This window comes from Dromiciops gliroides, chromosome 1 (assembly GCF_019393635.1).
Source record: "Dromiciops gliroides isolate mDroGli1 chromosome 1, mDroGli1.pri, whole genome shotgun sequence".
Classification (NCBI taxonomy): domain Eukaryota; kingdom Metazoa; phylum Chordata; class Mammalia; order Microbiotheria; family Microbiotheriidae; genus Dromiciops; species Dromiciops gliroides.
Window position 1 is genome coordinate 308,136,470 of NC_057861.1, and position 24,109 is coordinate 308,160,578.

General features: G+C 35.4%; 1 protein-coding gene across 2 annotated transcripts in view; it reads left to right on the forward strand.

Moving 5' to 3' along the window:
* Positions 1–24,109, forward strand: part of LOC122751786 (transcription factor 4-like) — a 274,344-nt gene that overhangs the window by 151,332 nt on the left and 98,903 nt on the right. For both annotated transcript variants that reach the window (XR_006355805.1, XM_043999020.1), the window contains exons 4-5: positions 564–625; positions 3,239–3,335. Coding sequence is in view for 1 of the 2 variants with exons in the window: in XM_043999020.1 (XP_043854955.1) it covers positions 564–625; positions 3,239–3,335 (159 nt within the window). In the remaining variant the exon portion in view is untranslated. The remainder of the gene's footprint in view (positions 1–563; positions 626–3,238; positions 3,336–24,109) is intronic.

Here is a 24,109-nt window from a genome sequence, read left to right on the forward strand (position 1 = left end):
ATTCAATTTCTCTGCTGCCACTTGGGGAAAAAAATAAAAGAAAATATTTACTAAATCCAAGTTCAGATATGGCCTTATTTCATTCTCTGTTTTATGACACATGTACATGGTCCTCAGGTAAAAGGCAAGAAGTATCTTTAGACATTGAAAAAAAGGATGTAGCCAATTCATTTATACTTATTTATGTGTTTTTCTCTTCATGTCAGCTCCTTTTTTCATTAAAGATAGAAGGAAAGTTTAAGAAGCCTAGTTGGTCATAGATTTTGATAAAATTTTAATAATAGTTACAGTACAAAAAACGATACTCACAAAACACTGAAGGGTGGATATAATTTTTTTATGTTCAAACCTCTGGTTCCTGAGGGTCCGGTTCATTTCTGCTGTGAATTTAAATGAGTTAATTTAAGTAGTTGGGTCAGAAGCCACTATCATCGTGGTAGCCCTGTGCCTGATTCTTAATTAAAGGCAACAGGAGATTAATTTGAAACATTAATTTAAAAGTGCATATACAAAAAGAAAGAATTATTGCAATAAAGCCTAAAGAACTTTTTTCTTGTCCCTAGATGTAGAAGACAGAACTAGCTCAGGGTCCTGGGGGAATGGAGGACATCCAAGTCCATCCAGGGTAAGTATATCTAATCTTTTTTTTCCCACGACCAGACAGCCTGCATATGTAAATTCATAAATGTAACGTGAGTTTCATACACTTGACTTCATAGAAATACATGCATACAAAGTTGGTGGCAGATCAGCTTGTCTTTGGAATTGCTCCCCCCCCCTTACAGTCTTATCTGATCTTGTTATTTGATTTGACACCTGCTTGCTTTCCCTTACCAGAAGCATGATTCAAGGATGGATCTGATACTGGGGAAAATTATAAGTGGTAGGCTGGACAACTTAGAAACAGTGACAAAAAAAATTGGCTATAGAGCTTATGACTCTTGGGTATTATTATATATATGAGTCTTGGAAGTGTTTTTATTTCAGAAACATACTACTACTATTTCACCACTAGATTCCTTGATTACCATTTGGGCATATGGGTACATTCATATTAAAATTTCCTTCTCAGAGTCATACTGCCCTATTTCATTGTCTTTTTTTTCTGTATTATTTGTAATACATTTGTAATACATTATTTGTAATACAAATTCATAGGCATGATTTGGCGGAAAAGGCCCTTAGAGGTCATGCACATTCTAGTCTTGTGTCTGCCACTAGTTTATCATGTCCAGGTGACTAACCTTGGAAAATTCACTTAGTTGTATGAGCCCTTTCAGCTCCAGTATTTGGGGATATTAACATACAGCCAGGATTCACCACATCAAATGCCCTATTTCTCATCCTCCCCAAAACAAGAGCAAAATGTAAAAACTCCCATAGCCTGTCTCATCATATTTTAAATGTGTTAATGTGTGAGAATTTGTGTATGTGTGTGTATATATGGTATGAGTAAGATGTACCAAAGCTATTAGCTTGCAAGGAAAAAAAAAAACCCTAAAACTAAAGCTTTGGGGGAGGGGCTCTATATTGGGAAGGCCTTTATTTTTGCATCAGAGGCATGTTAAGAAGTCAAATTGTCAAAATCAGAATAGTTCAGAGAACTGTGTGGGTCCATATACTTCCACCTGTCTTTTGGCACTGTCACCCTAACTTTAGTCTTCAAAGTATTGCAGTGTCTTTATACTTACCAATCACTTTGTTGAGCCCCTTCACCAGCTGTTGAATTTGATATTCTAATGCATTGTATGGATGGACTGAGGAAATTTTTCCTCCTCAGGTTACAGTTTTCATTTAAAGAAGGAAATTCATTCCTCTCAACAGTAAGTGGAGGAGATTATTATATTTCTCATGATCATGAGGATTATTTAGATTTATTGGCTTTCTTGTGGTTTTGCTTTGTCTGTATTAAAACAGTTTCTTTCTGTCCATTTTTCAGGGAGAAGGTTAGAAGTATATGGACTTTCTTAGTGGTTTTTCTCCCCCATAAACTCCCCTGAGACTAATCTAATGCTATCTCAGTGAACAATTTTGAATCAGTCCTACTTTAATTTGTATTTTCTTGTTTGCAAAATCCAAGGTTCTCATTTGTGCCAGTTTAAAACATTGAATATTTTTGCACATGGGCAGATTTATAGAGTTGAATTTGAGAATTTCAGTGCTTTCTAATTTCTTGTAATAAATTGAAAACAATGGAGATTTAAAACATTTTTGCTGGAGCTTAGCAGACTGGTATAGCCTTTCACCAGTGGTGAAATGTATCATTTCTCCTGGGGACAGATCCTGCCCTTTGGTTAACATATTTGGTTATAGATTTTGATAAAACTTGAAGAGCAGTTATATGTATAAAACACTGAGGCTTACAAAACACCAAAGGGTATAGATTGACACCTCTAAGTAAATTTAATTTGGACCTTTCTGGATACAGAGCCAGCTGAACAGGAGGATTTTTTTCCTGCTCACTTTAAGCATTCTATCAAGATGTAATAAATGATTTGATAAAAGAAAATAAAAATCTGTTTTCCCCCTTATGTATTGGGATCTACACATAAAATTAAATGATCCAGCAGAGTAAAGTGTTTTTCTTTAGTGTATTTTTTTTGCCATTAAAATAAAGAGAAAAAGAACAGCCATTGAGGATGTCCTCAAATAAATCTATTTTACAGTCCATGTGCTTGTATACCATTTGTAATCAATATTACTAAATAAATGCTCTTATGTCTTAATGTTCATCGAAAGCACATGTTAGTTACTTATGACAAGAAAATCTAAGAGAAACATCAAGAGACTCTAGGACTAGATATTGTATTATATAGAATGGAACCATCTTGTATTCTTTGTAAATCATCACTTGATTTAGTGTACCTAAAGCCTTTAAAAGAAAAAAAAAAGTATTTTTGCCTATAACACTTTCATACTATGATATAGACTGCTGAATAGTGAAAGTTGCTGAAAATGAAGCTTCTTGACTTCAATTTGATTTGTTATCTGGAGAGAGTTTTAAGAATGGACAACAATAATAGCATTTCTAATATTCCAAAGTACTTTTTTATGATCATGCCCATTTTAGAGGTAAGAAAACAGTAAATTGCTGACAGCTATGTAATTATTAGGTGGGGACTAGAATCTTCTGACTCTATATTGAATATAATTTCCACTATGTACAAATACTTCTTTTCTGCTTGTGTACATGCTTGTTAACTAAGTCTTTTAACTAATATTGTTATTTTATTAACAGAACTATGGAGATGGGACCCACTATGAACATATGACTAGCAGGGACCTTGGATCACATGACAATCTTTCTCCTCCTTTTGTCAATTCCAGAATACAAAGTAAGTAGATATGTTTTGAAAATTATACATCATTTTCTTAATACTTATGTTTTATTTGCTTAAAAAAGTGTGCAGTAATGTAGTTTTAGGGGCTTTGCAATTAATTTTATATAACTTAGTATCGAAATTGACTAATCTTCTACATTTGGTATCAGTATATGTGTGTATACCATTTTCTTATACGTGAAAAATTATGGAATTCATTAAATATATGTACACTGGCAAGTTTTAATGTGAGTTTGGCATGTTAAAGCCTATATTTACACCAAACCTTGCCAAACTCCTCCATTTAAATAATGAGATCTTGACAAGTAGTTGCAATAGTGCAGCAGAAAAGTCCAGAAAGTTAAAAGTGGAAGAAGCCAAAATATGAAGATTGATTTTTCTTCTTTTCCATGATATTGAACTCTTTCCTGGTAGAGGAAAAGTAGCTACCTACATTGCATACAGACAGTATCACTTGGGACTTTTCAACCTAGAGGCTAAGAAAAGAATACATGGATGTATAGGGCTCTAAACTGACTGATGCTTTACTAGCAAATGTCAGAATGTGGATGTGTAATGGTCAAGTACTATACCTGAGAACTACAGGGCCTGAGCCAGCTGTGTTCTGTTTTACTGAAAACAGGTTAGGTGCTGATTGAGCTGAAGGGCTAGGCACCAATATGCCCTTCATTGTGGAGTCCTTTGAACATTCTTTATTCCTTTGACCATACCATGGAGATGTTAGTTTAATAGCAGCAGCCTTAGCAACGAAAAGACCATTTTATAGGTCCCTCTAGCTATTTAGTTATGAGTGATCAGTGATCTTCATTAAATAAACATGTCATTAAAAATATTAGTGATCTCTCATCATGGCTATGATTCCTTTGAATCACTCAGTAAATTAATCCCTTGGTTCAAGTAGTTGGACCACCCTACAAAGAATATACAACCATAACTCTGTTCTCTAATGCCAATGCCTCTAAAAATATGTCTTGATTTTTAAAAAGACTAGTAACATACATTGGTCATTTAACTCATGGATCAGCCTTGCATTTAAAAATAATATATATCATCAACATCAAACCCATCAAAGGAATTTGAGGTGTTTGATTCAAAGCCAACATAAGCAAAGAAATGCTAACATTTCCATTTTAACTCATGACATAAATTTTGGTTTTTAAAAGTGACATTGGGGCCCCATATTTGATCCCCAGCGGTATATTTTTAATTACAGGGTGTCTGAACATAGAACATTAAGATATTTTTACTTTTCGATGTTAATTTATTAGTTTATATTTTATTATATAAGGCACAACCTCATACAAACACTCTACTGAAAACTAATAGGTATGATTGATAGATAACATTATTCTCTTTTAGAGAACCTCTAATTTCCAAGGAAATATTTGTCCAATTAGACTTTAAATAGAAATTTAGTTTCTACAACAACAATTTAATTCTGAGAACTTGTGTACTTGAATCTAAAGATAGCAGAGGACAGAATTTTGAAAATAATAGTCCTTACAAGTTAGTGCCTGAGCCATGAACCAGTCTAGAAGAAGCTCCCCTAAGGGGTCCTAAAACTACCCTCTGATGATCTAAAGTAATTCAAGTTGATTAAATGGATATTTATTTTCTTTAGAGGGATGTATTAACATATGAGAAAAATAAAGTGGCTTAGTACAGATAACTTAATAAATTAATATAACAGAACATACAAAGTAATGCATACATATTAAATAATAATAATGTTGTATATTTCCTAAGGCAGAAAATATTCAAAAGACCAGATTGCTTTTTCGATCTGAACAGTATTTAAAATTTAAGTTAGCTAGAGCCCAGGGCTGACTCCTTTCAGTTTGTTGTTGTTTAAGCTGAAAATCCATGTCAGCCAAGTTCTTTTATCCTGTCTGCCCTCCTTCCCATTAAACTCTTAAATATGGAGGCCAAGACAGTCTACTGCATTGTGATAGGAAATGCGACTATGTCCACGAGTCTCCCACCCACTGCTTTTAATGAAAGAACTGCTCTGTCAGATAAGCTGTCTGGTCTGAAACATGGCTCTTTATTGTTTACAAACTGCTACATTTTCCACCTCTAGCAGATTTTTGCACAGAAAAGAATTGTGTTTGAACTAAATGGTTTATCTGACATTAATGGTGCAGTGTCAGACTTGGGTCAGGGCAATCACCCTCAGAGTTGGAAGGGCACTGAGCAATTGAGTATTTTAAAAAAATTTTTTTGAAGAAGAAATGGAGACTTCAATTATAAAAATTAAAAGGGAAAATACCAGTTTTTAAGGTCTGATTAAACACCCTGTTAAAGATTTTCTGATCCACCAGTGTCAACTTGAGGGCTGATTTAGAATTTGTTAACCGTATGTTTTAAAGTTATTGCCTAAGTATGTTTTCATTCAGAATGAGATTTTTTTCAAGTTTACCTACTTTTATATTTTGTTATGGTCTCTTTATAGAAGAATACAGTTTTGAAAAAATTAAGGGTAATTCATTTTCAGATGATGAGTCAGATTGTACAAAAGAAGGCCCACTGTCTAGGTCAGCAATTTGAACTCAGTAAGTAGCAAACACACACACACACACACACACACACACACGCGCGCGCGCGCAATATCACAATCTGTTCTTTGGGGCTATATTGATATCCCAAATTACAGCCTTTCTGGGAGTTTTCCTTGCATAAAAAAAAAGTGGTGTCTATCAGACTCTTTCTGTAGGTTTCTGAAAGAGATCCAACATCCACTCTCAGAATCTGTAACTGGTTCTCATTAAAACTACAAAGGATTTCTTTACATTTCAAAGGCTCAATTCTCCCATGGTTTCACATTGGGGCAAGAGCTATAGCATCAGAAATAAATCAGCCACTTTATTGGATCCGATTTACAATTGTCAAATCAATCAAGGCTAAGACTGAATTAAGCATCTACCACAAAAATATGTGACAATGATTTTACAGGAAGGAGTTATTAGGTGTAGATGATCTTGCTTTTATTTTAAAGTGAATTGTCGATTCTGTGAGGTTTCCCTTTTTACGATCAGAAAAAACAAAGTACTGAGCCACTTTCTGACATTTCTTTTGGGAGTGAATATCTGTCATTTCTGACAAAACCATGTAAGGGACTAGACCTCGTATTGATGAGAATAAGCTACAAAAGCAGGGACAGAATACCTTCATTAAAACCTAAATGTAGTAATAATATTTTATTATAATCTTGGTCCTTTGGGAAGTTCATGAAATTTGGATTAGTATTATGCATTTGTATATTAGAATATACTCTTAATTTGTATACTGCATGCTACAAAACAGTGTGAAACTTGTAACCTTGCTAGAGTTGCTGCAAAGAAGACATACTCTCAAGTGATTGATACTTGTACCTCTTGATTGGAAAAAAAAAAATCCCTAAACCAAAACACTAAAACAAACAAAACCCTTTTATGCTTAAAAAATGTGAGTTTCTTGGTTTTAAGGATTTCACCAAGAAGAAAGTAAACTGCTCTCTGGCCCTTATTTATATGTCTCCACAATATTGGGAAAGTTAAGACAGTGATTATCATGTCAGATTCTTTTAGAAGTAGCAAAGACATTCATCCTAAAAAAAGTAAATAAATGCTATGGCAATCCAAATGGCTCTGTCTAAATTGACTCCCATTAGTAGGGACTTTTCATCCAGAGTTTACTGAATAAACCTCATCCATTGAGGAATATATGGTCAGTCTGAGTAGCACTCTGTGGTACATTATCCCCAACCTATTTTGTCACTGAAGAATCATTTTTGGTATTGAAAAATAATACCGCTTTATTATGAGTAGATGATGTTATATCAGAATTAAATGAATCAAATATTTGATTCATATGAAAAGTACTGACCTTGGTTTGAGTATTCCAAAGGTATAAAAACAATTTTTAAACAGGAGCTAATGGAAGAGATATTACACGCATACAAGTAAGTATGAGTCTAGAAAGAATGTATTCAGAACAAGAGGTGGGGGGCAAGTGCTGTAAGAACATTTGAGGTGGGAGAAATAACTAACTTTGGTACTCATACACTGATGTTTTTAATACAAAAGCCAAATACTGACTGGTAAGCAGTATGTTTCTTTTGGAATATGCCTGTGATCTGAGTCCTCTACACTCTTAAGGGAATCTTTACCTGGACAGGAGTCTTTTAAGTAAGCAACAAAAACACCAGGAAAGGGTTATCCAAATTCTAGAGTTTTTGTTTCTAACCAGTAATAATGTATTGCAAGGGGGCAGCTAGATGGCGCAGTGGATAGAGCACTGGCCTTGGAGTCAGGAGTACCTGAGTTCAAATCCGGCCTCGGACACTTAATACTTACTAGCTGTGTGACCCTGGGCAAGTCACTTAACACCAATTGCCTCACTAAAAAAAATAAATTAATTAAAAAATAATGTACTGCAAGGAATTATTGAAGGACATTTTACTACTGTAGAAAAACACTTTCCCACTAAAATGTTTTTATACATGTAAGGATCTAAAGTGGCATTTTTCTTCTACTTCCCTAGTGTTTTAATTGACCATTACATTTGTCAGAAGATAAAATGGTGTACTTGGTTTAGTAAATGAAGGGTGAGTAGTTATATATGTATATATTTGGGTGCAGTAGGACAGCTCTTTCCTTATCAGTGCTTTTGGTGTCTAGAACTTCCTTGCGAACTTGTTTAGTTTTCTTAAGTTGGCAAATGGTTCTAGTCCTACCTATATGAGAAATTACCAGAACACTAACTTATTTATCAACAAGGAGTGACTTGTTCCTAAAACCTGAACAGCCTAACCGAATATTTCAATGCAAAGATTCTCTTGAGGTTTTCAGGCAGTGCTGAAGAGAGCCGCTGGCTTATTGAATGACCTTTGAATCTCATCTGGGTTAGTGGTTGATATTTTGATTTGGTTACTGTGGTCATATTGTGACAGCTGTTGATTCATTATAATTCAGTTCAACTCCTCAGTTTGCCTAACATGAATATTTAGGTTTGTATTACTTCAAAATGTTTATTGCTATCATGAGCTTAACCCACTATAAAAGAGTGTGTGTGTGTGTGTGTGTGTGTGTGTGTGTGTTTGGAGGTGTAGGAGGCGTGGGAGGCGGAGTTGTGAGTCTATTGAAGTCCCAACAGCAATTCCCTGAGAGAAGGGAGAAGGCACTACAGGTTTCTTGATAGATAGCAATTTTAGAGTTAATAATAACTAAAACATACCCTTCTTTTTACTGTAAAATTGAAAAAAGAATGAAATTAAGGTTCTGGGTAAGGATTGAAAACTTGTAACAGCTTACACAACTGGCTTATGACAGCTAATTCAACATGCAAAGGGAAAGAATGACTGCTATACCAAGTGAATGTCTCCAACACATTGAAATGATTTTCCTTGGCCTCTAGGTGAAATTTTTCTTTCAAAATAAGAATTTTAAAATAATGTAATGATGAAATCTACAGAATACTTATGGCTATGGCACATGTTTAATATTTGTGAATGATGAAATAAAAATTGGCTGATTATATGAAAATAAACTTTAGAGCAATTTATGAGAAATGATTATAAAAACTTAAAATCCTTTCTATTGGCTTAAATGTTCTTCACTAATTTATTTTAATATATTTTTTGAAATTGGATAGTGTCATAAACAAACAATATACATGAACTTTCGTTGGGAAGCTTCTCAAAGTGCATTTTCCTTATTTCTTCCCTCAAATGGCTGCTTACTGTTTGAGGTTACCAGGGTACTGTTTCTTATGTATCTTCCTGATATCATTTAAAAATTAATTTCTGAGGCAAGAACAGGCCTCTCTTAGTTTACTAATTTGTTTTCTTTCTGCATTGTGTTGCTTTTTTTATCATCTCAAATTCCCAATGTTTGCCTCCCCTGTCCACTATAACAAAGAACAAAAAAGAGGAAAAAACTAACAAAACCAACCAAAAAATAAAAAAAGTCTAACTTTGTATGCAATGTTCCACCCCCTATAAGCCTCTACTTTTGTAAAAAAGGGTGGAGGTGCCTCTGTATAGCTCTTTTTTGGTGTAGAAGCTGGTCATTATACTTTCACAACTTGGCACTTCAATTATTTGGGGTTTTTTTTTGCTCCATTTTCATTATTGTCATCATAGTATATATTATTTACTTGGCTTTGCTTACTCCACTTTTATATCACTTCATATTTTTTCACCTGATTCTTAATATTTATCATATTGACCATTTTTTACTGAGATAACATGAAATCCATTACAAACTTCAAAGAGCTAAATATAGAGTTACATATAAAATTATTATTGATAATTAACAATTATTCACTATCAGTTATTATTAATAATACCTATTAATCCATGCTAGTCATATCTCAGAACTTACTTCTTGGGCATCTCTAGGTCTTTATTACCACGAAAAGTACTACTGTAAATATTTTAGTGTATACGAAGCTTTGCTTTTTATCATTGACCTCCTTGTGGTCTACAACTAGACGTAGGATTGTTGGATCAAAGGAGGTGGGCATTTTAGGCATTTTCTTTACATACTTACAAATTGCTTTCTGTAATGGATAGAACACTAATTAATAGTCCATTAGTATGGGGGCAGCTAGGTGGCACAGTGGATAGAGCACCGGCCCTGGAGTCAGGAGTACCTGAGTTCAAATTCGGCCTCAGACACTTAACACTTACTAGCTGTGTGACCCTGGGCAAGTCACTTAACCCCAATTGCCTCACTTTAAAAAAAATAGTCCATTAGTGTGTCTAGATTTCCACAACCCCCACAAATATTAACTTCTCATTTTCTAATATCTTCCCCAATTTGTGAATGTGAGGTGAAACTTCAGCATTTGGGGAGGGGAGGGTTGGATGACAAAATAACAGCCCTAACTCTCACCAGCTTAAAGAAAGGAAGAGAAAAGGGGAGTAAGAGAAAAGAGAAAGGAAAGAAGGAAGGGGAGAGGGAAGGAGAGAAAGGTGAAAGAGGAAGTCAGATTGTGTCTGTATTGTGTCAGAAACAGTAATAGGCAAGGGAGAAGTAGAACTTTAGCATGATTTAGCTTTTCCACTGTAGAAATTGTTTTCTGCAAAATTCCTTCTTAGAATCACACTGTTGTATGTGACTTCAGAAGGTGTAAAAGAAAAAAAGCATTAATGACATCAAAGGAATGAAAAGCACCTCCTGGAACATATAACAGAACCCTTTCTTCTATGTTTGTTTATGTTGAAGAGTAGTTTTCCACAGCATAGTATATTTTCACTTTTAAAAAAAATCTTAGTTTCTTTTTATTGGTTTACTCAGATATGCATTAGTCCTAGCGAAACTAAATTCCCATTCACTGTAAAAACTCTTCAGATATTTATCTATCCTACTGAAATATTCTCATGTACCCATAATTAACCCATCATTTTTATAAATGAGGAAATTGAGACCCAGAGTATTAAAGGGCTTGTCCAAGATCACACAAGTATTGATTGGTGGTGCTGCTGAGATTTGAACCATGACTAGAAAGTGAACCATGATCCTCTCTTTGGAAATTGAGTGAACTTTCTACTACACATTCTTTTCTTTTTTTTTTTTTTTAGTGAGGCAATGGGGGTTAAGTGACTTGCCCAGGGTCACACAGCTAGTAAGTGTTAAGTGTCTGAGTCCGGATTTGAACTCAGGTACTCCTGACTCCAGGGCCGGTGCTCTATCCACTGTGCCATCTAGCTGCCCCTCTACTATACATTCTTTCACAGATTTACAGATTCCTTCACTTGTTGTGGTTGAGCATAATAGGTAATGACTAAGCAGGACATCTCTCAATAGTAATATCCTTTTACTTTTTTTATTATATCCCTCCTCAAGTTTTTGTTCCCCTAAAAAGTTTATCATCTATATTTACCATCATTTGGACCCAAGAAAGCAGTGAGGCCCTCTCATTCTCATAGATAGACTCTCTCATGTTTTTTTAGTAGTGATATACTGTTTCTGATTGGAATGAATTCCATTTTTGCCTTAAAGGAGTTATTGAAAATTTATGGAAACAACAGATACTGACACAGTACCACATCATCCAAATGAAGGGGTTCAGTCCATAGCTCTTTTTTTGTTTGTGTTTCTAACTAAAAGACTCAAGATCACAAAATTATTATATTATTGGTCTTAAAACCCTGCTTCATTTTAACATGAATTAACATAAAAATATTTTTATTTTCTAAGTTTGGAATTAATCTTTTTGTGCCTAGTATGTTGAAATAACAAAAACTTTTTTGGAGAAGAGGTTCTGTTTGGGAGAATACTTATTTTTGAGGAAGATTCCTATAATCTTCTGTAGCTCACCCAACTGAAAACAGAAGGATCTGTTTTAAATATGATCACACTTTGAAGAATATGAATCTGATGATACTGATACCATTCTAGTGATGATGATCAAATTCACTAAAATATTGAATCCATTATTAGTCTAAGTCTGAGCAGCCAAAGGGCAGAGGTGAGGATTATTTTTTGAATCTGAATTGAGCTTGAAAAAACCCAATTAACACAGCATAATCTAGGATTGATTATTGAGTGAAGACAATGGCAAGATATCTTTTATCATATTGAAGAGAAAAGACAGAAGTTGAGAAGGTGAGAGGAAGTAGAAAGCTAATCCGGAGTTCAAACCCCAGAGTAGTCACTCTTTCTTTCCCCAAGCATCTGGGTTGGTTATCTACGTTCTGCAAATCACTAGCTCATTAATTGTTCACTCTTCCATTTCACCTTGAATATTTGGATCTGACTATTCCTCATATGCCAGTAGCCAAAGCTGAGTGCTTGACTGGAAGCACAAACTCTTTAAGGATAACTGATACTACCTATTTGAGTGACGTCAAATCATAAAGAAAAGATATTATTGATTTCATTTCCTTGAACACGTATTTTAGAGAAATATAAAATGAGACTAAAAACCACAATATGAAGGCTAAATAATGAAATATTTCACCTTGAAAAACTGAACTCTTAATTTTAATTAATTTTAACATCCCAATTTACAATTTAAAAACACTAATACAAAAGTTCCCTTTAATTCAGTACTTCCTAATAGCTAGAGTTTGAGCCTGAGATTCAATGAAACTGACATTTCTTGAGTAACTACTATATGCCAAGTGTTATGCTATACAATTGAAGGGGATATAAAGCGATTAAAATATGACCCTTTCCCTAAAGGCTAGTAACAAATCTACTGGTGGAATAAGTAGAATGTAAATTTAAATGTGAGTGTGAGTTAAAGGGACAAAGTGAATTGAACAAAGGTTTCTTGCAAAGTCTCAGCATAATCACTGAATGATATATGGACCCTGTATCTCCCTGATTCTTTTCTTCCTTCATCCTTCCATTACATACACATCAGGAAAATACTAATCTGGTAAGCACATACCTGAGTATGAGGATACCAAAGTATTTTCTTTTCTTTTTAATGAGATATTCTATATATGTGATATTGCATAAGTTACTGTATCTTTTAAACTCAATTTCCTTATTAATAAAAAGGGAGCAATAATTCCATCTCCTGACCTACCTATGACAACCCAGACATGTTGTCAGGTTTAATGAGCTATCTATAAAAAAAAAAAATTGAGTAGTTTAGAAAATAGCTGCTAAACAAACCAGCTATCATGATTACATTTTCATGAAATCCCAGCTCTTGTTTTTATAACAAAGTTAGAATAAATCAAAGCAGAATAGCTAACAAACTTTATAAGGCATTTTAATAGTTAGCGAGATTCTGCCCCATATCCAATATTCATTTAGTTTAGTTCTCAAATAAAAATTTACTGGTATTCTGTCAGCTGAGCTGATACTAGTTTAAGGGTGAAATTGAGCTCACACCTGTTCTAGCATAAAAAGGAGCCTATATGTGACTCTCTTAAAATATTCATGAAGCTGGTAGAAGAGGAGATTGAATTCAATTTCTTGAAAACCATAGCAAATCTGTAATGCCACTTAGAAGCACTTTTGCATACTTGTTATATGAATTAATTCTAATTTACTAATATTTTCCATAGGTAGATCTCCTCCCAATTAGTAAATGCATGCTTTAAAGGTAGAAATGTGTTTCAAGAAACAGAAGCTGTTTTGCATAGCCAATAGATCTGCATTAACACTGGAAAGTGTACATATGGGAGAATCTTTGAAACAAAACGAATTTGCCGAATTACTAGGTCATTTAGCTGTTCAAGTCATGGTCCGTTAACCAGGCAAGATGCAATGGCTTTGCTTTGTGCTCTAGTTAAGGGGCAGCATGTGTAAAATAGTGTACAGTTAGGTGGATAATTAATAATTATCTTGAGCCTGTATAGTGGTACTGAATATAAGCATTTCAATAATTGTTAAATTAAAGAAAGTATTTCTAAATCAGATTGCCTGCCTTTATATTATAAGATGCTGTATTCCTTACAGAAAGGGAGATAATGGTAACACTTAAGTGTGTGAGAAAATCTTGATAGCTCAGAGATGACTAGATTTTACTGTTAGACTATACTGGTGCTTACCCAAGGGCATTTGAGATTGTTTTGGAAGTGAAAATTGAATGTGGTTTTCCAATGCCATAATTATTTGACTATAGAATTTTTTATAGTTAGGGTGCATATTAAAACACACCTATTTATAATGTATTCATAGCAAGTTATAATAATAGTGGCTATAGTTTTATAGAAAGGATCTTCATAGCTTAAATCATAGTAATATCTTAGTGCTTATCATTATGTGGAAACTGAAAGCCTCATACTTTACTCCCAATGATTTTTCCATACTCATTAATAATCATACCAGATCACCAAATATAAAGTTCCAGATAAAGTGTCTTTTCTAGATCCTGGGGGAAAGGCAGTGAAAGGAAGCTTTGAGGGGTACAGCGTGAAAAATGAATGAGGCAATTATTTGGCATAGCATGTTGTAGCTATAAAATACCTTAGAGATCATTTAGTCAAGCCATTTCAAATTAGAGATTAGGAAACTGAGACCCAGGGAAGGCAGTTAAGTTACTTACCAAATTGGTAATGAACCTATTAAAGTTGAGAGCCAGGATAGCATAGGGTGGTTGGTGAACTAGCCACAATGTCAGGAAGACCTAGGTTAAATTCTTGATTTTACCCTATACTCTGTGTGATCTCAGGCACATTGCTTAATGTTTCAGTGCTTCCAGACAATTCTATGATGGTAAATTACAAAAGAATTGCTGATCTATACAAGTGGAAGGAGTTTGTACACACAGATTTCCCCACACTAATGCAATCAGATCTGGACTGTAATTCATATACACATGTGTACTTATTTAATACACCCATTGAGGGTCTCTGCATCCTCTTGGCTGTTCTGGGTTTTTCAGGTGCAATTGGGGTGCTGTCCTTAAATCACAAATGAAATAGAAGACAAAGGACTTCCTTGTAAAACCAAGTAGAATTAAAAATATTAAAGAATCGAAGAAGACTCAGAGGTTATAAGGAGTAAAAGAAGAAAAGTCCTATCAGATGACCTTAACATCCTCTGTGAATTAATAATTGAGGCCATTTTTTTGAAAGTAGAGCCACAAGGGTGGCATTAGGGACATAAGGAGATGGCACAAAACAAATGGGAATAATTAAGAGGTAAATAAAGTACTTACTGAGCAGCAGTGAGAGCCTACTTGAGAATAACATATATTCATAGTATAGTAAGTATGGTTTTGGTGTCATATTGCTAGTCTGTTCACCACTGGAGAATAGGTGTGGAAACTAGGAAGAAGGGGTAGTTATATTGACCCCATGGCCTCTTCCTTGATTCAGGTCACCAGTATGGTCATTGGACCTTGTTTTGAGATGGCCTAGTAACTTGAATGAGGCTTGTATAAGTGATGGAAATAACTATAAATTGCATATGATCATGAGAAAAGTTACTATTGTCATTGAATGACTAATTGGGCCTTATGTAATGTGCAAACTACAAACTAAAGTTTGCTGTGGCAAAATCTACTGGTTAAGGCCCCTGCTTTTCTGTACCAGATGTTGTTAACTATGCTTGTATTTTTAAGGCAGAATAAATATTATTGCATGACTATCCTCTTCAAAATTGCCACAGCGATCTCTTCAAAGTCTAGGTTTGACCATTTCACTCTACTACTCAAGAATATTCAGTGGCTCCCTCTTGCTTGATACAATGTAAATTTCCAATTTGACTCCAGCATGCCTTTTCAAATATGTCTAAATTGAATTTCACCTCTCCCCTCAAAAGCATATAAATGAACAAATGAAAATAATTTCTATCAAATACTTATGCTGTGCCAGGCACTATTTGAGGTACTAGTGATAGAATAGCATCAAGCAAGATATAGCCCCTGCTCTCATCGAGTTTACATTGTAGTGGAGAAAACAAACCTATATCCGTGTATGTTGTAAAGGGGTGTGTATGCCAGAGGTTACACAAACAATGGCATGAATTAGAGATGGCTGGTAGGTGGTGTGATGGGCTTGAGTGAGATTTCTTGGATGAGAAAGTTCACCAATTAGAGCCCAAGGTTCCAGATCTAGTGGGAAGAAGGTAGAGCCCAGGCTTTATGGCTTGGTGATGGCTAAGAAGTAGTGGAGAACTAACTCTTTGTCTGAACCTGACTCTCACCAACATGGAGGAACTGGTTGCCAAAGTAAAAACGAAGAGAACCGTGGGAAGAAATGACTGTCATTAGTGGCATGACATCAACTGGGAAGAAAATCTCTAGTGGAATGCCCTCAGAGACTTCTCTGAACCTCTGCTTCTTAACACTTATCAATTACTTGGATAATTCATAAATTATTTAGTTACTTGGTTAGCCTTCTTGTTAAACTTCCTTATGACACAAGGTTGGGAGGAATAATCCACATGTTAGATGACAAACTCAGGATCCAGAAAGATCTTGAAGAAAGAGAACACTTGGGCTGAATCTAATGAAATGGAACTTAGTGGAAATAAATGTAAAGTTTAACATGTATAACAGAAAACAGACTTGACATGTATAAAGGAGAGAAGCATTATGAACTAGAAAATCCTGAGAAGAAGAAGGTTTTGGAGTTTTCCTGGAGAGCAAGTTTAATTGTGTAGTAGAGATAGCGCTGCATTTGGAGGCAGACTTTGCTTGGATCCTGACTTTGTCAATACTCACTCATATGACTTTAAGCAATAATTTAGCTTCTCTGGGCCTGTTTCCTCATCTGAAAAATGAGTAGAGTTTAACTATATGACCTCTGAACCTCTCCCCTCTCTAGTGGTTCTGTGATCCTATATGTACTATTTTTTAAAATGCAGCAACTCAATTTTGGACTTTGTTGATAAAATGCATAGAATGAGAGGGTTGCTGGGTTGTTTTTTTTTGAAGGGAGAGGGGTATCTGGATCAGTATCAGAACTTTCCTTGTATAAACTCCCTCCATTAATGCAATCAACATGGTTCTATTGTGCTATACAATTTTTAAGTCACTGTGTCACAGTGGCTGTAGTAGGAAATCAATAACATAATGTATTTTGAACCAAGCGAATCTTATTGGGAGGAAGTTGGTTTTCCACGAAGATAATGCCGTTATGTGTCAGAAGCTTGAACCCATGTCTTTCTTAATTCCAAATTTGAACCTGTAGCCAATATCCATCTCTCTGGTGCTCTATAGTCTCACCATATTTTGTCCTAGTCGGATCACATCTGGAAGGACATTGGTAATCTGGAGAATGTTCAGAATTGGGAGGCTAATTTAGTGAAAGGCTGTCAAGTCAGGCCATATGAACATCAGTGGAAGTTATTGGGGATAGTGGAAAAGAAGGGAGAAGAGTTGACTTGGAGGGCATGAGAGCTGCATTTAGGTATTTGAAGGGCAAGTATTTGAACAGACAGGAGCAAAAGTTACAGAGGTAGATTTAGGCTTCATTCAAAGCAAAGAATCTGATATCCGCAGCTGTCTAATATCTTGTGAGGTAGAGTACCCCTTCACTAGGGGGTCTGTCTTTAGGCAAAGCCTGGATGATCACTTGTTGGGAATTTTGTAACCAGGATTCTCATACAGGTACAGATCATGTCACATGACCTCAGGTACTTTTTAATTCAAGATTCTATGATTATTTGACAAGCTGGACTAAATTCAGGGAGACTCCTCACCAGTTTGGCTACAGGATGACAAATTTATTGGCCATAGAAAATCTCAAAGACATAATGTTTTAAGTTATAGAGCATTTACTGGTACCTGCCTTAGAAAAAGGCATTCCCACACAGTTGAAATTATGGATCCTTGAAATATTGAAGTTTTGATAGAACCAAGCAAGGCACAACTATAGTTTTGCTGGGTATCCTTGAAATGAAATTTCAAGACCAGTTATTAAATATGACAGAGTATTAACTTGAGTTCTAGGTACAATGTCAGAATGTGTTCACAAGTTATGATCTTGCCTGCCTTAAAATAAAGTGAAGAGGCCCTGAATGTGATTCACCTCTGTGAAAACCAATACTGTGTTCCTGACATACTGTATACCAGGATAAGAAGCAAGTTTTTGAATGTATCAGCAAATCACTTAGGATATTATGCAATGTCTTACCCAAAACTGTTTGCTTCCCTTGAAGGCAGATAATGCTTTTATTTTTATCTCTGTACCTCCATTATCAAGCACAGTGGTTGATACATAGTAGGAGTTTAATAAAGACTTGTTTAATTGATTAACTGATTATTTCTCTCTGCTTTGAGACAAGAAATAACAAAATATATTTTGAGCCAAATCTTATTGAGCAGAATTTAGTTTTTCAAGAGGGTAAAGATCTTGGATTTGTATGTTCTATATAATTTTACAACTCTTAGGACATTTGTGGCATATCAAACAATAGGGCATATGTTATAGATTCTGTTATGTCCAGTTATACTTTATCATAATTTGTATGAGACCATCTAGACCAAACTCCTCCCACTCCAGTTTAAGAAACCCTGATAACAATCTCTAGCACCTCCAACAAATGTTGCTGTGGACTGAACTCTTCCAGTGCTAAGGAATAGAATAAACACAAAGCAGATCTAATTATTTGCAAGTTCTTCTATACATTTAACTGAAATCGGCCTCCTTGTAACTTCCACCAATTGGTCCCATTTGAGCCACGAGGACCACACTGAAAGTCTCATCCTTTTCTGGATAATAATTTCATTTATTTGAAAATAGCTATTATGACCCATCCTAAGTCTCCTCTTTTTTATACTTCCTGTGTTTTCAGGCTAGTGAAACCATAATTTCAAGAGTAATCTTTTTTTCCTTCCTCAGAATTAATTATCCTCTATGTAGAGTATATGGTCAGACTTAGACATGATTCCAATAAGAAGAAAAGGGATAGTGGTGATGCTAAGAAGGCTTGTTGAAGAACCTTCAGTATGATGAAATGACACATCACTTCAAGTGTCAGAGAAATTTGTAATTAGGATATTTCACATCATGTTATTTGGCTAAAAGTATTTTCTCTTATTTTCCAGAGCCTGCTGGTTGTGTTATTTTTATAACCTAGTAAATAGGAGGAACTTAATAAATGCTTGTTGTTGATTGAATAACAAAAAATAAACCTATGCCTGTCAAGCACAAGGTCTGGTAGGTCCTATGAAACTGAAAACGCTCATGCCACTGTTCTGGTAACTGACAGGATAACTCTGGAGGCAGCTGGTGGCACAGTGTAGAGAGCACTAGGTTTAGAGTCAAGACCACCTAATTCAAGTCCAGCCTCAAAAGATTACTAGCTGTGCAACTCTGGTCAAGTCACTAAACTGCTTCAGAGTTTGCTCAATTGTAAAGTGAGGCTCATAACAGTACTATGTAGCTCCCATAGTTGTTGGGAGTGCTTAAAAGTCCCTAGCAGAGTGCCTGGAACAGAGTAGGAACCTCATAAAGACGTGCTTGTTCTCTTTCTTTTATTTTCCAAAGGACCGACCTATCAGAATTCATCATGAGAAAATTGTTCACTAGATTTGACCAGCAGGGTGGGAGGGGCAAAGATGGGGGTGGAGGAGAGAGAGCTTAAACGTGGCTACTTATGAAAGTCAGCCACAGATGTGGCTGTCGTTCAGCTTAAGTTGAGCTGCCCACTCAGATGAAATCATGGATTCTTGAAAAATTAAAGCAAGGGACAAGTGGGAGCTTGTATTGTCTACAGGTCTCTACAGGTGACTAAAAATTAAAGTAGACATGCTATATGGCTGCCTTCTTCCCCTTCTCTGTTGGACTTGCTGCTTAGTACACCTCAGAAATAAATGAATGCCCAGAGTATTTGTTTAGCTTTTCACATTTTCCCTAAGCATTTACAATGCCAAAATCATATCTTAGATTTGATTATAACAGACATATACTGAGAATGTTTCATAAACTCAAGTTCATCATGCAAAAAAAGTCTTCAGGTTGTTTCTTTTTTTACTCCTGGTAACTTGAAATACAGAATCAACATTTGGTTTTTGTGCTTTAGAACTTCCCTTTTTTGTCTTTTAATCAAGATGAAAATCAACTTGATTCTGCCTGCAGAGCTAAGCTATCCGCCTTTTTAGAAAATCTGTATTGTTAAATTGGAAGCACGTTCTGCACATGGTTTAGCAGTTAGTAGCCTGGAAAATGACCCAATAGCCAAGACAGTTTAAAAAAAAAAATCTCCATTGTAAGTGCTTGCTTAAAGTATAAGCCTGTAATTGACTATTTTAAACATTGCTCATTGTTAATTCTTTTAAGGCTATTATAGTTTGTAAATACATTGCCTTCTAAGTAGTGTCAGTAGAGGAACATTAGGGGCTGTAAGAAAATCCAGTTAAATGTGCTGCCTAGAAGAATTACCAATTAGTGTATGGGATTGGGTCTCCGTGAGCCTTGGAAATATTTGCTTAGTGAACTTAAAGAAGTCACTGTGTCTTTGTGTTTTAGTTTCTCCATATTTAAAATTGGCACAATATTGTAGTCTTTGATTAAAGGAAACAATATGTGTATAACCCTATTCTAAGTATGTCGTCTTCAGTGTTCTGGTTAGTTTAATTGCCTTTATTTATATTAGTATTATTCATTTTCCTTATTCTTGAGGGACTTCCATAATAATAGTAATAAATTCTCTTTTTTTAGTGCTTTTAACTTAACGCCTACCAAAAATCTCAAATTGTCAAATTATTTTTATGTACCCTTGGAATTTGAATACTGTCATTACCTGAGAAACAAAGAGTTATAGATGCATATGATCAATTGTTAATCAAGAAGCATTTTCATTCGCTGGTTAATAATAACTCTAAAGTTTGAAAAGCACTTTAGATACAGTATTGCATTTGAACCTCAACCCTGAAAGTCAGGCAATACAGATACGATGACCATTTTACAAGTAAAGAAACTGAAGCTGAAGAAGATCAAGTGATTTGTTGATGATCGCATAGTAAGGATCAGAGATGGGATTTGAACTCGTGACTCTCTTGACTCCACTCTACCCACCATAAGGCTCTGGTAGCACAGTAGATAGAGTGCTGGACTTGGAGTCAGGAAGACCTGATTTCAGATTGTGGTAAAAAGTTTTAACGGTCGGTTAGATAATGGAGAGACGCCAGGTTTTTTTTTAGGACCACCCTTTTGGGGAGGAGACCAACAGCATGAGCTACGCACGCCAGTCCGCCTGCTATGCACGCCAGATTGCCTGCCGAGCACTCAACTTCCGGGGTGCGAGCTTAAAAGGCAAGGAGAGAACGGAAGTGGGGCTTTTTTTCCTGCTCCGCTGGTCTCCTGGTTGAGCTGCACAGACAGACGTGGACTGGAGTTTGACTCTGCCCGGCTCTCAGTTAACAGCACGCGCTTGACTCGCTCTCTCTCCCCAAAGGTGGCCTTGGGTTTTGGTGAGTTTTATACAGAATATAGACTAAGCCTAGACTTAAGACGATTTGTATTGTATTTCTACTTTCCTATCCTTCTAATCAACATCACCTTGTGACTACCATACAATAAAAGCTCTATCTAGAAAACCAGAAGCTTCTTCCATTTACTAGTCTGGGAGATAAATTAAGGGAAAGGTTAAGTAGGGTAGATTTATGATCTAATATCCAATTTTAATCTCACAAGATACAACCTGAGACACTTACTAGCTATGAAAGTCGCCCTGGACAAGTCACATAAACTCTCTCAGTCTCTATTTCTTCATCTGTAAAATGGGGAACACCTATCACCCAGGGTTGTTGTAAGATTAATTAATGAGATGATATTTTTAAAGTGCTTTGCAAACCATAAAATATTAAATAAATGCCAGCTATTATCATATCCCTACTTTACTTTCACTCTTTAAAAAATATATACCATAAAGGAATTGCCATATTATGGATAGAAAATTATCATTGCTAATCCTTAAAGATGACAAAAATTAGGAGAGATGACTTAGATATTGCTAATCAGAAAGTGAGGAGAAATATAGCATGGATGTAAGAATAAAGAAAAGCAAGGGGACTGAGGAATCAGAAATGGACACGGGTCCATTCATATATAATATTGGCAGGATATATTCTGCAAATTACTGTGCCCTGGTGATAATCTTTATGTAAAGTAGCAACTTAAAAAAAATTTCATGACCAAGTTTATGTGAAACAAAAGACGTGGTTGGAAATGCAGAGGTAGAGTGGATATTTTAACAGCAGTGAAGATAACCCGATTAGGTTCATTAGTAAGTCTTAAGTGAGACTAGAAAAAAGGAAATAACAAGGAAACTACTTAGTTATGCAAATTTGGGGAAATATAGGGATTTGAGCAAAGCAGATTTTTGCACTAGATGTGTGCTTCATATAATTCACTTTACACTAGATATCATCCCAATCATTGAATTCGATGCTCAAGAGTACAGAATGTCTGTAACTAAAACAGCGGCTTCTCTGTCCTTTGTGACAGTTCACAGTCAGTGTTGAACATTAGAAACTGTATAATTGAAAGAGGAAAAGGGATAAAGCAGTGAAGGAAAAGACACACAGAGGGGAAATATAACTTATTCAAAGATAAATTCAATAAATGTATGCCCAAGGGTTATGCTGTCTAAGAATAAATATCCTACAAATAAAATCCAACAAACGGGCTAATGTGGATTAAAACGGAAGGGCAAAAAGCAATCATCGATTGAAAAAGAGGCACAGTTGACATCAAGTGTTATACAGAAGATGACTGGTGTGATTACAGGAAGAAGTTAAGAGTATTTAAAAACATCCCAAAATTAAGAGTTGAAGAAAGAAAGAGATTGCATATGAGATGAAGATAAATAATAATGAGCTGTTTCTTGAGTACCTAAAGAACAGGAGGTCAGAAAAGTGGTTTGTCAAACCTCTAAGAGATAGAAAGGATAATTTATTGACAGACGATGGAGACACTACTAAAAAATAAATGAATTTTTCACCTCAGTGTTCACAAAGGAGGATGGGGGACAGATGCCAGAAACAGACATAAATTTCCCAGGGGAGACAGAAGAAATACTGAAAGAAATCAGGATCATGCCAAAACAGGTGATAAAGGGATGAGAATAGAAGACTAATAAAATCCTAAATTTTAAGAACAGTCTCTCTATATTCTTCAAGAAGTTACATGATGCCAGGGCCTCCCCCCCCAAGTGAAGGCAATTAACCGTGTTCTCTTAATGGATGGGTGTGTGTGTGTGTGTGTGTGTGTGTGTGTGTGTGTGTGTGTGTGTGTAGTAAAACTACCAAGAATTATCAGTTGAGTAAATAAGAATGTGGATTTAGAAATTGCATTTCTCTCTTTTTCTTTTTTTCTTAATTGGGACTTGCAGGACCTAATGATTTTCTTTCCATAAGCTCCTAGGTGATCAGTGTCAACTAACCTTTTAATGCAAGGTAAAACCCAAGCCCACTGAGGTCATTTTATGCGGTATTTCAAATAGAAACTTAGCCATTCATATAAAACAAGTAACAATTTGTATTAGGAAAACAGTAAAACAAACAAATTTAATTTGGATTATTATTTCTGGCTATTTTTAGGATTGGCTTTTTTTTACCCTGGTCTGTGTGGATACATACCTTAATACATTTTAATCCAACAGATAATTTTATTCCTTACTGTATGCAAAGCACTTTGATAGGAACTAAGCAAAAAAACAAAAAACAAACCCAAAGTTTAGATAAGATGCACTTCCTTTATTTCTAGAGTCCAAAGTCTAGTAGTGGCTGATGACACATATACAATTACAGAGCAAAATATCATAATAAGTTTGTAAGAGAGGTATGAGCAACCTGCTGAGGTACAAGGGAGCAAAATCATCATCTTATGAAAGGGACCAGGGAAAGATTATAGGGTCATAAGTCTAGACTTCAATGGGATTTGAGTCCTCTAGTACAGTCCTTTCATTTTACATATGAGAAAACTGAGGCCCAGGGAGATTAAATGACTTGCCCAAGGTAATATAGGTGCTAAGTGTCAGAGGCAGGATTTGAACCAAGATAACTATGACTTCAGAGTCAGTGTTCCTTCTTTAGTACTCTGCTTGCTGCCAACTCCCAACTTGAGCTCTAAAGAAGGAATTCAACAGGTTTACAATTCTGATGTCTTAAGTTAAGTCCAGATTAGCACCTTCTAAACCAGAAATCAGAAACCTTCCTGAAGGGATGCTCTTCATGAGTTTCTATGAGTAGAAGGAATTGGACATATAAGGAAGGCACTGAAGGGGAAGGCAGAACTCTTAGATGTCCAAGCACTTGGAAACTCAAGGGTCAGTAATAAAAGTTTCTTAAGAGGCTAGTTAAAATTATGTTGGAAAATATTGTCTAGGATCAATATAGAAAAAAGGCCCAAAGGCCTCATGCCTGTC